The sequence below is a fragment of the Oculina patagonica genome, chromosome 2 (genome assembly GCF_052425735.1).
Source record: "Oculina patagonica isolate OP01 chromosome 2, crgOcupat, whole genome shotgun sequence".
Lineage (NCBI taxonomy): Eukaryota > Metazoa > Cnidaria > Anthozoa > Scleractinia > Oculinidae > Oculina > Oculina patagonica.
In genome coordinates this window covers 34894704-34910214 of record NC_135759.1, presented here as the reverse complement: position 1 = coordinate 34910214, position 15511 = coordinate 34894704, and the positions used below count along the sequence as shown (strand labels likewise).

The following is a 15511-nucleotide window of genomic DNA, read 5'->3' as shown; positions in this document are numbered from 1 at the left end:
AAGTTGAAGATAGAGAATGTAGATAATGCGCCGATGAAAATTTCGTTGTAGTAAACTGAAGAAAGGGGAGTCAACGTATAAATTCCTTTTACTGATCCGGCTCCATTTCTTTTGTTAACCATTAGGTCACCGCGCTTCCCATTGGTAAACTATAAACGCGGACCATTTATCGGGAAACTGATACCCAGTGAGTTATTCTAACTAGTTTTGTGGAATTGTAGAGTTAACATGAAATACCTAAGCCGATGGTTGTTCCAACAAGGATCTTACTTTATGCCTGCTTGAGAAGTTATGAGAAAGTCTGTGTGAAGTTCCAGCTGACACAAAAGCTTGCTCGCAAACAAAGATAAGTTTAATGTCAGTGCTGCTAAGCAATGCATTGATGTTACTTACTTACTTACTGCCCTATACGCCATCGGCGCTAAGGGCAGCGACAAAGATTCTCCACGCATGCCTGTCACGAGCTTTCTTTTCGATGTCTCCCCAGGTGTAGTTAAGGGTTTTAAGTTCGCTTTCTCACGCTATCGTCCGCCTCCAAGTTGTTCTTGGTCGTCCTCGCTGTCTTTTCCCTTCTGGTGTCCAATGAACTGCTGTTTTTGGAATAGCTTTTCCTTCCATCCTAAGCACATGTCCTACCCAGCTCCAACGTCTCCTTCTTATTATCGTTCTCATGCTCTCTTGGTGACATTGGGCAAGCAGATCTTTGTTGGAGATGCATTGATGTGGTATCGTACAATTCCGGTTATAAAACCTGGGCTTAAATAACTCTGTCAGGGGGAGCTTTTTATCGAGGGATGAGGGGGCGCGGGGGAGGTAGGGGGGGGGGGCTTTTGTTGTAATTGGGAATTACATGGAAAGAACATTGCAAGTTCTTCATTCAGAAGTTGCCGTAGGCTTTTATGTTGTTGTTCCGTAGGAAGTAGACTTTACACGGGCTCCTTTGTGGAGTAACAGAAATAGGCGAGCATTTTGTCCTATACCTGATAAAGAATAACAGTAGTTTTCAAATGAACGGTCGAGTAAAAGTCGCCGTTATACATTCTTTTCTAAGCCTGATTGAAAGAAATCCTTCCTTATCTTGGACTCCAAGAAAGGTGAGTGAACTTGGGTAGTTTCTTGATATCGTTTCCGAACCTAAATTGCTGACTGATTGATAGAGTGGGCTGCCATGCCAATTTGTCTTCTGTTTTCTCGTAGACAAGACTATTTTGATGCTAAACGCCTATTAACTGAAAACACAGGTGTAATAAAGGTCAAGAGGAAGTTGGTATCATTCCGTCATGGGGGGCGCACCACGCGCTAGTCTGATGCTTTGCTGTCTTTATTTTGAGCTCAAAGATTTTTTTAATAAACACAACGGTTCCTGACTGGAAGCTTAGCTACATCGCAAACAATGAAAGTTATGAATACTTCTGAGCATTATGTAGTGGGCCACGTCAGTTTTACAAACGGAACTTTGGCCTGACAGAGTGCTGTTTGGAATCCGTTTCCTGAATCGCGTTTCATTTTGTCTCTCCGAACTCGGCTTCTATTAAAGCTAAGTATTGCTGTTTGTTTTGTGTTTTTCTAATTTTAAAAACACTTTTTAGGAGGTTCATCTATTTTAGGATCATGTATATGCGGAGTAACAGCGCCGCCCAAAATAAAGCGACCTCGGCTCCCATGTGGGAGGGGTGGGGTGCTCGATACGATAAGTGACAAGAAGAAGTGCAATTTAAAGAAATAACTCAACTCTTTTCAAAAGAGCCGCATATATCAAACATCATAGATGTTAATCTCGAACTTGCTGACCCTCCCAAAAAGTACTTCACTTCTCTTCAAACCCCCCTACAATGCCACTAGAAATTTTACTGACCCTTAAGTAGTCGCTTAGCATTTCGTTAACCCCCTTTCTCTAAAAGATTTTTGACTCAATTCTTTGATTACGTCTTTTCGTGGTCTGAGTTGCTGGATGTTGCATGAGTACATTTAAATCCCTAAGCAAACACTACAGAATCGAGCAACGTTTCTTTAGCTGAATTCAGGGTCCCTTTTGGCTATTGGCGGCTACGTTTTTCAAAGCACAGTTTTGGAATTCTAAAGCTCGATCAGTGTCGAAAACATGCAAGTAAATTATGTCCTAACTTCTAAAACAGAAACAGACAGTTATTTTTCTCGTAAGACTTTTGAAATACCGTGCGTTATATCACGTCTTTACTTTTAATTTTATAACAATGCCAAATTCTTTAGCTCTAATCGGTTCGTTGTTAATACACCCAATTTGCGGTGTAGAGGAAATTTCTGTTTATTTTGTCGGTATGATATCACGATTTCGTGACTGATATCTTTTACACCATTCGGTTAAGGAAAACAATTTGTTTACTTTGCTATGAAGTACTATGAAATGCAATGCACACCTTGAAAGATATTTAAATCCTTTACGCCAGGATCAATATCCGTCTTCTTTTCGTCTACAAGGTGTTGTTGTAAATGATTTATTAAGCTGTGAACTGCAAATCGCTTGTTTTAATAATCTTACAAAGCTCTTTAGTAGTTCATTACGTCTTTCAAACCATCGGGCTTTATATTCCGAGTAGGGCATACTAGAAAGAAAGAAATCTTATCGCAGGGAAGGTTTTTCTGCTTCAAAGTGGGTGGCGAAAAGGCTCGCCGATTCAAACGCCTACTTTCCTATTTTCTTTTAAAGAGGAACCAAACTTGAAGTTCATTTTTATCCAGCATAACTGAAATGATCAATTCTCAATAACTTGGATTTCAATTTTAATCATCTTTTTATTTTTACTTTCAGATGCAGGGCTACTGAATTATCTCTTTTTCCTTGACTAAACGCCTTTGGTTTAGAGGTCTCGCTCACGCACCCACAAATATAAACATCTTTGAAGCGCCCCTTTTAGCGTTAAAGCTCAATAATTTACATATTACACATTGCTTAATTAAATAAGCTTAGTAGTTAACTTAACCAACGTTAACTTATAATTAAACCATGGAGAACTTATGATGTTCGGCACCAAGTTCGACCTTTCAAAAAAGTTCTACGCTTTCCTTTCAAAACGCGACCGGAAGTTCTTGCGGGTTTCTTTATCGTACTATCGTCCGCTTTTTCCGGTTTCAAATCTTCTTTCAAATTAAGCCTTTTAGGTTTCGTGACCTCTCGTAAGGATTTAATTAGTCAACTTGTTATCCTTTTAGCTCTTCGGCTTACTTATGGAACTAGTCTTGGCAGCTAGTTTTCTTCAGTTTATCCACTTAAAGGTTTTCGAGACTGAGAATTTCACATGTTGGGTAGCTGTCTCAATAAATACTACTTTCATTTTCCTAAGTTATTTACTGCCTCTGAAAGTCTGTGAGAAACTTTGCCTATAAAGTTTCTTTAGTTGCTACAGAACTAAGACTGACAGGCAGATCTAGCGAAATCTAGTAAACTGTAGTTTAAAGAGCTTTTTAAAGGATTCACGGAACTCCTGGTTGAAGAATGAATACAAAATAGGATTCATTGCTGAGTTCATGTAAGCTAACACAATAAGTGCCATCCATAATTCGCCATTGACCATGAGGCATTCTTTACAAAGCGAGCCAACAGTGGAGGTCAAAGTTAGCGGCATCCAGCATAGCAGGAACGAGGACACTATAATTGCGATAGTCTTGGCAGCCTTGATGTTCTTTTTAATTCGTTTCTTCTCGGAGGTGATCGTCCCCGAGTCCTCGTTGGAGTTGGACGCCACAGAGGTCGTCACTTCTTGCTTTGCGATTCGGCGGGCATGCGCGCTGGCAATCTTGTAGATGTGGAAATAGATGATACACATGATCACTGTTGGCAAAATGAAATTCACCGCCGAACTCACCACCGAGTAGTACGGACTAATGTTAAAGAAGCACATCCCTAACATGACACTTTGCTCGTAAAAGGGCCACCGCACCATGCCAGCGGTCGTAAACGTCAGAGAATAGAGCCATATCGTAGCAATGATCAACAAGGCTAGCTTGGGCTTCATTACACTGTAATATTTTAGCGGTGCACTGATAGCTAGATACCGGTCCAAGCTGACTGCCATTAGATTGAGTATTGAAGTTGGCGCGGCGATGAGGTACATGAAAGCCCAGAAGTTGCAAATGAACTCGCCGAAACTCCATTGGTATGGATGTAACAAAGCTTCCACGTCGAATGGCATGGAGAAAAAGGCTGTCATGAGATCAGAGATGGCCAGAGAGAATATGAAATAGTTGGTCGTCTTTCGGAGGCGTTTATTGAGTAAAATAGCCACGCAGACTAGCAGGTTTCCACATACGGCGGCAACAATGATAATTATCATGATAGAAACGATTAGAAGTCTAAAGAATTTGTCAAAAACAGGAGGGGAAAGTGGTTCGAGGTCATTACCAGTTAAGTTGGTCCTTGTTGTGTTGTTTCCATCCATTTTTTAAAGCTTTACGTATGGCAGTAGTCTCAGTTATAAATTGTCTTGCACAAGCAAATGGTCGCAAATGGCTAACCGTATAAGCCTTCAAGCTTCACGCACGGCTCGACGGCCTGTCCCGTTTCAAAAGGCGCTTATCACGTTGTAATCAACCTACACGAAATTCTCTGTTTTATCAATGTCCCTTTTCTTGAACCCAAATACCAAGCTCGATTGATCGGTTATCTCCAAGACGTGCGCGCCTGTTCCACAATAGTCGGTGCTAATGGATGTGTATGTGTCACCGTTTACGTACAAAGCGGCCTTTAGCCCGGTTCAAGCACTCTTCAAATGTAAATAACAGAATTAGCGACTGTGTAAACACTCGAACTGATGGCTTGCGTGTCTCTGGTTATTAAATTAATTGTTTGATGTGCTCTGACGTCTTCATATCAATGTCTGTGATCACGTTGGAGTGTTTGATGTTGATTAGTCCTTCTTGTCACGGTTTTCGATTACTTCTCCTTGCTACTGAGTCGAGAGTGCGATGATTTGTTCTCTAGCTGGTGCGTTCTCGCGTTGCCCTAGTCCTTTCGTCTACTCCGATGCGTTTCCTGTCCTCTTGTGTTTTGGGCGTTGGTATAGAAAAGCTCTGGAATAGCCTAAACGAAAAAACATACAACAAAATCTTGTTTTTCTCTGTTGAGTGAAGCATGAGAAAGCAAGTCAACATGTATTAACTCGCACCATTCATAACTTGCAGTTATATGATGGCTAAATTACTCAGAACAAAGCGCCCGCGCCCTTTGTTACACGTTAAACTCACTTAATCCTAAAGTACACTCACAAGAGGCCTCTGCTCACTTAAATTAGAGTTGCTTCGATTTGATTAATTCGCGCGTGCGCGTGTCCGAAATGGAACCTTTGATCGCCAAAATAAACGCAACACTTTTTACTCGCCTCACGCGATCTCACGGTAACAGCAACAGATTAGATGTCAAATCGAATTAGCACCAATTTATCTGATGATCGCACGTGATGAACTATAACCTAAGATAATGGCTGCAGTATGTTATTCGGTCAAATAGAACTCGAAGATATTTCAAAAGGCAACACTTGGCCAAAAAGACCTCTTGGTAAACTCGTTATTTATAAATTAATCACCCCATATATTATGGACTCGGATTCAGGCGATCGAATTTCACGGATTGAGAAAGCCGGTAAACTGGACTATTGCTGAAAAGCGCGCGAGAAAATTTGATAAAACGCACGAGAAAACCCAATAATGGAGAAACAACTGAAATCTAAATGAAAACCAGATGGGAACATCGGGAATTGCTAGTCTCAGTGGCATATCAAGTCGAATGCTCGTAATTTTTAGTTGCATCTTTCTTCTTTGGTGAGTATCATACTGCTCTAGAAGTGAAGAGGAGCAAAGTGGCTTGCCATCTCACTATAAAACGTAATATCTATTAGTATTTTAGCTGAACGTCTTATATCAGACAGACCATATACGGTAAAGCTATTTTAACACGGAGTAATTCCGGGCCTTATTTTAGAAAATCGGCGCCAAATGTTTTTAATTAACATGGAAGACCGACAAATTGAAGCTAGAATCGAGGGTCGACCTGTCTCTGGTTTTTACACACAAAAACATGACATGCATTGATTGAAAGACCAGTATCTAGACGATGCTTTTAAAACAGTTCTTTGTCGATTCCAGGGTCGATTCTGTGGAATAGTCGTGAAGTGATAGATAACTTTTGAAGTCCACTGTCGAGACCAAGAGTGATCACTCATTCTGTTATCCAAACAATTTGAATAACGCAGCCGTGATGGATAAGCGATTCATAGAGATATCGAGAGGGACAGAGGAAGGAGAGGGGCGGAAAAACTGCAAAAAGAAACTGTAATCGGTCAACACAGCAATTCTACACCGACCCAAAGTTTTGAGCATGCGTGTTTGATCCTGCACCAGGCACATTAATCGACGGCGTTGACATCAACTTTCGTCGAGTTCGGCTTTGGAGCAATAATATTTACTTAGTGGTGTTAATTTTAGCAAAAACACTTTGACATCGAGGAATGCACACAAGTTGTGTTTCCCTTTCTTTGTGAAGTGCAACGAGATATGTATTTACATTGTATATATTTAGCTATATCTTATAGTGCCTTATTCTCCTCCCTTGATTTTCATCTTGAGTGACAATCATTTAAAACAAAGAAAACAAAATATAGCGATAAAGGTTAGATCAAAATGAGCCATCGTGTGTACAATTCCCAGTCAATATTCGTATCTGGTGCAAACAAGAAAACAGGAAATCGGGGGTCTTCTTGGAGGGTCATACAATCTCTGCAAAAACGATTACAACTAGGCAAAGCAACTGCTTGACTATTTAAACTAAAAGTTAATGCAGTTGAGAATTGACACAATGAAGCTGTTATGAATGAAACTTATTCAGTTTTCATCTTCGTTGAAAAATGTTTGTAGAATTTACTACTGCACCATATCCATAAAAGAATCCGTACTTCTCGTGATTCAGCCATTGTCTGTTCCGAAAAGTTAAAAAAACTTTTTTCTTCATCTGGTTTGCTTTAAAAGTTTATGGGCACCAATACAGCACATCCAGTCCATATATAACTGGACCACTGTAGCAGACCCAATCATCAAATACTGTTAAAGCTCCATGAGTCCTCCGGGGCCGTGTGTGTGTGTGTGTGTGTGTGTGTGTGTGTGTGTGTGTGGGGGGGGGGGGGGGGTGGTATTTCTTTTTTAAGACCTTTTAATTGGGGATTAATAGCCGGCTTAATAGGGGATTGAGAAATTAGAGAGGGGGACTAATTTCGAATCATATCGGTTAGGCTACACGTTAAAGAAATTAAGCGAATTTTTTTAATGTTTTACTGCTGTTTGGTTTTTACAAAAAAGAAACAATAATAAGTAAATGTGGTGGATGAATAACTTTAAAAACCTAAGGTTGCCATGATTTCTTAATTGCCTGATATACCATCTAGGAAAGGACAGCTTAATAGAGATGGGGGGGGGGGGCTTGTTAAAAAGTTGAACTTCCGGATTGAGGCTTATGGGGGGGGGGGGGGGTTAAAAGAGAGAGAGCCAGGGGGGAATGAGAGCATAATAAAGTTTTTACGGTATTACAACGACCAAAATGTACCCATAATCTTTGAACAGTATTATTAAAAACTGGGTACAAGAATAAAGTAACGAGATTTTCAATTTGTACCTAGTTCATTATGGCTACTAATTATAAAACTTTAGACATGATTTGAATTCACGCGTAAAAACACTGTAGACAATCCATCTATAGTTTGCCTTTATCGCTTTGTTTTATTGCGGTCAAAAGATCCGCAATAATCAATGTTCTGTTGGTGCAAGGAAGGTATTTCTATAACATTTGCATGCATAACGACATCTCGGTTATTTGCCGGCAGGTATACCGGATTAAATAATAATAACAAGACATAATTTTGATTATTTTCTTTTTCAGTGCAATAATTTTCTATAAATATTGCGAATTTTAATACTTTCGTAAGTGAAACTCTCTTTACATTGAAGATTTCACTTAGCAATTACGTATTTTATCAAACCAAGAGAAAATAAGTACCTAACACGTTTGCGTTCCCTTTTTTTATAGGAAACAATATTAAAATTCTCTGAACTTATTTAGCTCAAGGTTAAACAGATATCTTCGCCTGACCTTGTTTTTTCTAATTAGCTTGTGTAAAATGCCAAACAACATATTTTATTATAACCGCAAGTATAATGCGGCTATGTTTAAGAATACGTCATTCAGATTCAACAATTCTCTTGGATTCAGCGAACTAGAAAAAGCACCATTAAATAATGAATTATTTCATATCTGCCATAATGATCATGAACCACTTGTCATGAGACAAAAAAGCCGAGCTTCACAAATTTATTACTTTTATTAAAAACCGAATATGATAAATTACCTGTTGTAGAAAAAAATGAATTCGACTTTATTCATTTTGGAATGAACGCACTTTGGTTAGTAAGTTCTGATTCTAATTGGCTTGACAACGTAAAATGCCAGACAGAATCTTGTTTCGTAACCGCAAGAAGAACGACGGGTTGAACTTTCAACAATGCGTTATTACTCGCCATTCGTACAAGCTAGAAAGAGCACCGTTATTTAATGAATTTTTTAAGTGTCGCAATTATAACTCACTTGTCGTAAGACAAAATGCCGAGCTTCACAAATTGATTATTTTTATTAAAAATCGAAAGATGGTAAATTATCTGTTGTCAAGAAAATGAATTTAAGTTTCATTCACATTCAACACATTTTATTTTTTTTTTCCGGTAGGTTTGAATTGTTTTAAAAAATATGGGAAAATCATTTGTCCTCACCCTGAAACAACTGATCCCCGTAAAACAAAACAATCCTGGCTGTTATCGCAATAATAATTATCGAATTTTTTCTTCTTAAGATTATAGCTATTTTGTGTAAATGGTTATGAGTTGAAATCTATCTGCTTTTACGTAAAACCACCAAGCTTTCGTTTTTAAATTACTTTGTAATTCAACATGAGAATTGTGGTAACGAAATCTAAAAAAAAGATAATATGTGCAGATTTGTATTACGCTCAAGGCTGAAGCTGTATAATAATCGGAAAATTAAAACACCACTGATTAAAACAAGGTCAAAAAATCGACAGTTAAGTCAGCTTGTTTCTCAGCTGGTTGACGCCAGACAGCTAACAATTTTTTCTCTCGATCCCTTACCATCTTCAATAACAATTATTTCATCACTCTGAAATTTTTTCTTTTTACCCCCATTTGAACTGCAATTCAATCTTCTGGTTTTATATCAACTTATCTGCAGTCCTCGGTTAATTGTGTTTTGATCGGCGGTGCATCAGTTAAACAAAACGGACTAAAATTGTTTCAGTCCTGAATAACTCAGTTTAAAATAAATTCATTTTACTTTACAGGATCGAAACTGTTGTGCTTTTATCAAAGGTCTTAGCAGACACTTAACAATCGTTTCTGTAAGAAATAAATCAGTTACTCACACAAGTTACCTTGCTGGGAAAGCCTCGCTCCTATTGCTGCAGAGCACATTTGTCGACAGTTGCATCTGTTTAGTCTATGACTCTGCGCACGCTTCTGTAATTTGAGGGATTTCCCAACACGCACTAGGGCCTCGCAGCCTTGTGGGTAACGTGTCTGGCAGTAGCCGTTGCCAAGCATCGTGGAATGATTGACTGGTTTCATACATTTCATTTATCGCTTTCTGCTAGAGTTTGTCACTGTAAGGGGTTCAAAGAGTTTACTAGGAAAGCTTAAGCGTGTTTTTGACACTCCGTGAATCAGCAAGGAATACTTAGCCTTGTTCTGCAAGCTAGAGGTAATATCGCATCCAAACTGCAGGCCTGATTTGCTACCGAATACGCTGACGTCAACAACAGTACAGTGGCCGACACAAGGCTAGCCTCAAATTTGCCCGCATAATTATAGACTGCTGAAAAATCAAATTGATTATTCTTACGCGACAACATTTAATGATAAAAGTCGCGCCATCTAAAAAACGAGCAAGTAAATTTATTTCCCTATTGAACCAATAGTGACAAGCTCATAAAATATTGCAATTTTGGCGGAATTTTTAATCGGGTTTTACACTGATTTTAACATTTTAATGTGTGGATCATGGCCTCGAAAGAATCCTCGCACTTGTCTGTTTTTTATCCAAACATTTGAAATCAGATTGTGAAAATAAAGTTAAGAACCCAGCCCACGAGAATGAATCAACCTTCCGCATATCTTGTCGTGTTTTACAAGGCGCCGAAGCATCCATGTTCATATAACATATGTGAATTTGTCTATTGCTTTTATGAGGCAGACCTTAAAAGGTCTGCCTCATAAAAGCTTATATACTTCAAGCTGCAGCTCCAATTCGTTCAAGCTAGGTACAAGCCAGTGGCCCTTGCCTTACACAGCGGAACTGTATAAAAAGGTGGATTCGAAGTGACTGTTAACGTTTCATTTATCAAGTTGTTTACCACTTTCTGTTTTTAGTCGTCTCACCCATCAGGGGCAGGATTTTCTGTAGTTTTATTTTGATTTAGAAAAAATCACATCATTTTTGCGGATGTGTTAAGACCGTACTAACGTGAAGTGTTTTAACACAATAAATGTCTCCGACTAGGTTTAAAACCTACGCATTAACAGTTTCAGGCGCAGGTTAGAGAGGCATAATGAACACTGATGGCTTAGAAGTCTTAGAACCGTAAAGGAATATTAAATATCTCAATTTTCTAACCCAGCAATAACGAGTAAAACCAGCTAAAAAGCCAGCTGTGAAAACGAAAAAAGATGGTTAAAACGGAAAAAAAGCGACGGATTCTTATGAACGACAGAACATGAAAAGTCTGACAGTATGGCCACTGCGCCATCTTTGACTTTAGACGTGTCGAGAAGCCTTGTCAGTTCGTAATTTAAACTACAGTATTGTCTTTAAAAAGCTAGTGACGTTATTTATATTGTTCCTTCGCCTTTTAGTGATTAATCGTGCCGAACTTTCTATTTCTGCGTGCAATTTAAACTGGGCCAGAGACCCCCTCGGTGCGATGCCGGAGGTCATTAAAAACACATTTACTCTCACACCGCTGCGGTGAGTCTGTGAAGAAAAATATTTATGTAACTGCGAGAAAATTATTATTTAAAATACAACTGGCGCCAAATTTCTTGTTAATAGTCCCTTAGAACATAGCTACGCTGTTTGGTTCTTTGACAAAGACGATACGATGCCATTATAAACAGACAAAACTATCGTAAATAGACAGTCCATAGAGAAGGCGGCACCCCCCAATAAATCAACACCGGGTCTTAATTAACACTTAAAAGTGAGTTTTCTCGAGTGACACGCAATTTGCTTCTGTTTGTTAAAACTCACAGAAGAAACTTCAGGGATGTCATTTCTCTTGGAAGATAAATCCATGCTGAATTAGATTTGTTCTTAACGTGAACAGAATTGAAACAATCGTTTATTTTCAAAGTCGGCCATTGTTTATCTTCACTGTAAGCTATCGCGTGTTCGCCATAATTAAAAGCTCTTCTCTCAAAACGGAAGAGCTTCAGGATTGAAGAAGGCGCGACTGATGTGCAAACATAAAGGCAGTTAATTCTCCACCGTAAAAATTAACATGTGTAATTTGTTTCGAATAATGATATTAAACCACGCGAGTTTAACCTGATATTCTCCGCTCCTAGGCTCTTATTTTGGCGAAGCTTCGAGTGTCAATAAGTTTATGAGATAAGACGATTGCTTCTGACAGGCTCTGTGTACTCTGCCACAAAACTATGAAACAAAACCGTGTAAACTATGTTATCTGACCAGCATGAAGTCGAAAGGTTGTAGAGTCGATAGAAATCGCCAAAAAGCTAGAGAAAATGATTTTACATTATTCACATCTTTGTTCGATCGTCACTTATTTTCACCGGATAGGTTGCTGATCAGTTTGAGACTTTAAAATACAACCCTGTGTCCCGACTCTGCGAAAGAATTAACGAAGTAAGCCGACGATGTGATACTGAGAACTTCGGTTTCCCGGGGAATTTGTTTGTGTTGGTGCTGTTCAAAGAGCTGATAACATCTGTTCACTAAGTACCTCGGAGTTTAAAGAAAACAAAGGAAGTTAATGGTGTGCTTGGTTAACTCACATGACCCACAACCACACGCAAAATGATTTACTGAATTAGCTGCGTTTTGGCAATTGACTTGGCTAATTAGTTCTCACGTCGAAATCGTCTTTTCAAACTAGCTATAACCTACTCTAAACACATTAATTTATAAATCCTTTGATGGAAAACCCAGTTGCCCTGGTGCAATGTACATTTCTTGCTTTGAAGCAAAAACTGATGTTTCTAATGTTTCTTAGCAGTTTAAGAATTTCAAACCTGTAATCTGGCTCACATACCTTAACCTTGAAAATCTGTGATGGATTCTCAAACGTAACGTTGCCGCCCTTCAAAGAAAATGATCAGCAGATGTGCCCCTTCTGAAATGTTTTCCTTGGTAAAAGATATCTGCGAGCCAAAAAACACAGAGCTTACTGCTTAAAATCTAATGCATCATTTCGATAGAAAACAATTCAACACTTTTGTCTCGTTTAAACCGACTTCACGCGAGGATCAGAAGTTACAGGAAATAGTTTAGGATTAACGCCTCGTATGACCAAGAAGGAAATTAAAGAAAAAAAAACACAATTTACCCTCCGCAAGCTTTAAAACTGTCTTCCCTTAGTAAATAATCTTCCGTGATGTCCAAATTAACTTACACAAGAAAACATTTCAAAAACTCCTTTTGTTTTGCGAAGCGAAGCTAAATACACAGGCGTTCGGGCGTAGATCAGTTAATTAAAACCTGCACTAGTGATTGTCTTTTTAAATTTGGGTCATTTATATAAGTCGTATGTGTATATATAGATTTAACCCGGTCACCTTTAAGTATTTAATATTTAGCCTGTCATTTCTAGTTCGCAAATATGTTTCCGAAAGTATGAGTTTGATCAGAGTGATTTACTTGAGAAAAGTGCTTTATGAAATCCTTGCATCCATTCCTTTCCTCTGAACTGAAAAGTACTTTCGCTAAGTGAGAGTCATTAAGACTTTGAAGTCAACATTTGTGCGGCATATACGCATGTTTACCGTCCACAGAATTCAGTAGTGTCAGAAAATTTATGATAACTAAGGAAACGTCAGAATTCAGCGGTAGATAATTCTACGGAAGATGACGCGACGAGATATAAAACGGTATACCGAGAAGAATTTAATTAATAAGTACATAAAAGGAACTCGGACGTGATAAAAACACGGATTTTATCCTGCTCTGAAAGATCTTTTGTTTCTTTGTTCGGCAGATTTATTCAGCCACAAAATTTCGAACAATTTTAAGAGCATAACACTTAGTTTCACTTGACCCCACTGGAACCCGAGAGGAAAAGTTTTACAGCACTAAAAGAAATCGGTTTGTAAAATGCGAAGGTGTAAGGCCTTCGGATTACGTTTGTGGCTTTTTTCAAGCCGCTTTGATTAAACAAGAAAGGCAAATGCACCTGAATAAAATGTCTTACCCGGCTCCAGTTTTCACCTACTGAGCGAACACTCGATAGCTTTCCGGGGTATAAACTTGGATTTTGCGTCGAAACTATTTGCAACCGAAGAACTCGGCCGATGATATCGCATAACCTGTCAACGTGTTATAACTAAGTGTACTTCACCGAGCTGTTTTTAAAAGCTTTATGCTCATTAATTTACACTTTATTATCTTGCGCCTTTTGTGATGGTTGAAAGTTTTATGAAGAGAAACCTCTTTTTAATGACTTAATTGATTTCCATTTGTAAATCGGTTCCGGTAGAGGAAGGAATCGTTTTCAGATCAATTTCGTATTCGTGCAGGAGTGTTTCTCCTGGGAATGTAATCGATCACAGTTGGGGGTTGCAGGTCGGGTTTTCTGGAAAAATTACATCCTGATTTCTGTTGAATATCCAATAAAAAGCGGCAAAGAAATGAAGCATTATAAATAAATCTTCTTGGAGTGTAGCAGATGGAAATTTGGTTTTTGCCGTAGAAAGTTCAATTTTTTTTCTTATACTGGGTTCAATCCCATTCGATTACATAACACTTCAGTAAGTTTATTTTCGTTCTTTCTAAAAGCAAATCAAAACACACAACAACGAAGTGAACCAAAACTAAAAGCTTGTAGTAGTGTACACTTATGCATTCCATGTCGTTTTCTCTCTTTTTCTTGATTTAGTTTTTATGCCTCTGGGTGTATCAAGCATTATTTTTTGTTATAAGTTTTATTATTTTTCTATGAAAATATTGTTATTTATTTCCTGAGCTTAGCCGCTGCCTGGCCACCCAAAATTGTACGTTTGGGTCAGAGAAAGATGTTCGAGATTTGTTTACTTTCCTGTTTTTGCTTTGTATGTTCAATACTCACGTACTCCCAGTTGTTTTCACAGCAGTATTTAAAAGGTTCTTATGGCATCAGATAAACTGAACAAAACAACAGCCTCAATCAAAGTAATGTGACTTATTTTATATATTACAAGATTAGAATCATCCCAAAAACCCGTGGCAAATGGGTATTTTCTTTTTGTAATGTAAAAAGATAACCGTAAAAGTACGTTTATTGTTATCACTGCTACTAGAGCTGCAGTTGTTAACATTTTATACCGGAGATTTAGCCGTTCCTGTTTGGCATATACTTTAATTTATCATCTCCACTCATATCCGTGAACACGTACTTGCCAAAGTTTATTAAATCATTACCTCCTGCGAGTTCCATTAGTTTTTACAGAGATATTGCCTCCTCTGTCACATCCGGAGTTCTTTATTTTCTTTGTGTAGTAATGTCCAAGTATAATCTAATTCGTTCAGTTTGTAATTTGGCTTGTGACACCTACTGTTCTCTTGAAGCAAGAGGACAGCAACATAGAAACGAATGCAAAGCAAATGGTTTAACTAAAGAGTGAAAAGAACTCTAAAAATTTCAAAACTTTTTAGTATTTTACATCCTGCAGATGTTTTGTGAAGATTCTCCAGTAGATTAAGATAAAATATACTAAGTTACTTCTAAGTGTTTGAATAATTTTTATTTTTTATTTTTTCAGTACTGTCCGTAATAACTAAACTGAGCATGCATCTTTGCACGCACGGCTCCCAGATCTGTCAAACATTGAAATGACAATATAATGTCACTATATGACTGAGCTTTCGATGAAACATTTTTTTGATTTCTTCTGTGACCAAAATAAATTTAAATTATCTTCGAATTTAGGCAGTTAAGTTGTGATTATTTGTCAAGTATACATTTCTTCAGATTTATTTCTCCGTTTTTTTCTACAACTTATTTCTTTGCGTAAATTTCGGAAATACGCTGAGGTGTAAGACATATGCATATCCTCTTTATTTTATTTTGCAAAATGTTGACGATTTTATTGCGTGCCCTTTGGACCCTACACCGCATATGTATTTTAGTTATCGAACTAAATTTACTGAAAAGAACTAAATCAAATTACACGGAAAACTTAAGATAAAAATAGGATATTCATTGTCCAATTTTACGTT

The 15511-nt window shown here is 38.0% G+C and overlaps 1 protein-coding gene across 2 annotated transcripts; it reads right to left on the bottom strand.

Moving 5' to 3' along the window:
- Nucleotides 1–2752: 2752 nt before the first annotated feature.
- On the bottom strand, nt 2753–13621 carry LOC144644367 (octopamine receptor beta-2R-like). 2 transcript variants are annotated; one of them, XM_078503836.1, is made up of 3 exons: nt 13509–13621; nt 12354–12462; nt 2753–5056 (listed from the first exon to the last, which is right to left on the bottom strand). In XM_078503836.1, exon 3 carries the CDS (start codon nt 4413–4415, stop codon nt 3405–3407), a length of 1011 nt encoding a protein of 336 aa, XP_078359962.1. In that variant the 5' UTR covers nt 4416–5056; nt 12354–12462; nt 13509–13621; the 3' UTR covers nt 2753–3404. The 2 variants fall into 2 exon arrangements, with proteins under 2 accessions (XP_078359962.1, XP_078359961.1); XM_078503835.1 differs by lacking the exon at nt 13509–13621 and adding an exon at nt 12648–13100.
- Between the last annotated feature and the right edge of the window lie 1890 nt (nt 13622–15511).

What these genes read in the sequence shown, in the direction of transcription:
- LOC144644367 (XM_078503836.1), bottom strand. Translation starts at nt 4,415, where the DNA reads ATGGATGGAAACAACACAACAAGGACCAACTTAACTGGTAATGACCTC.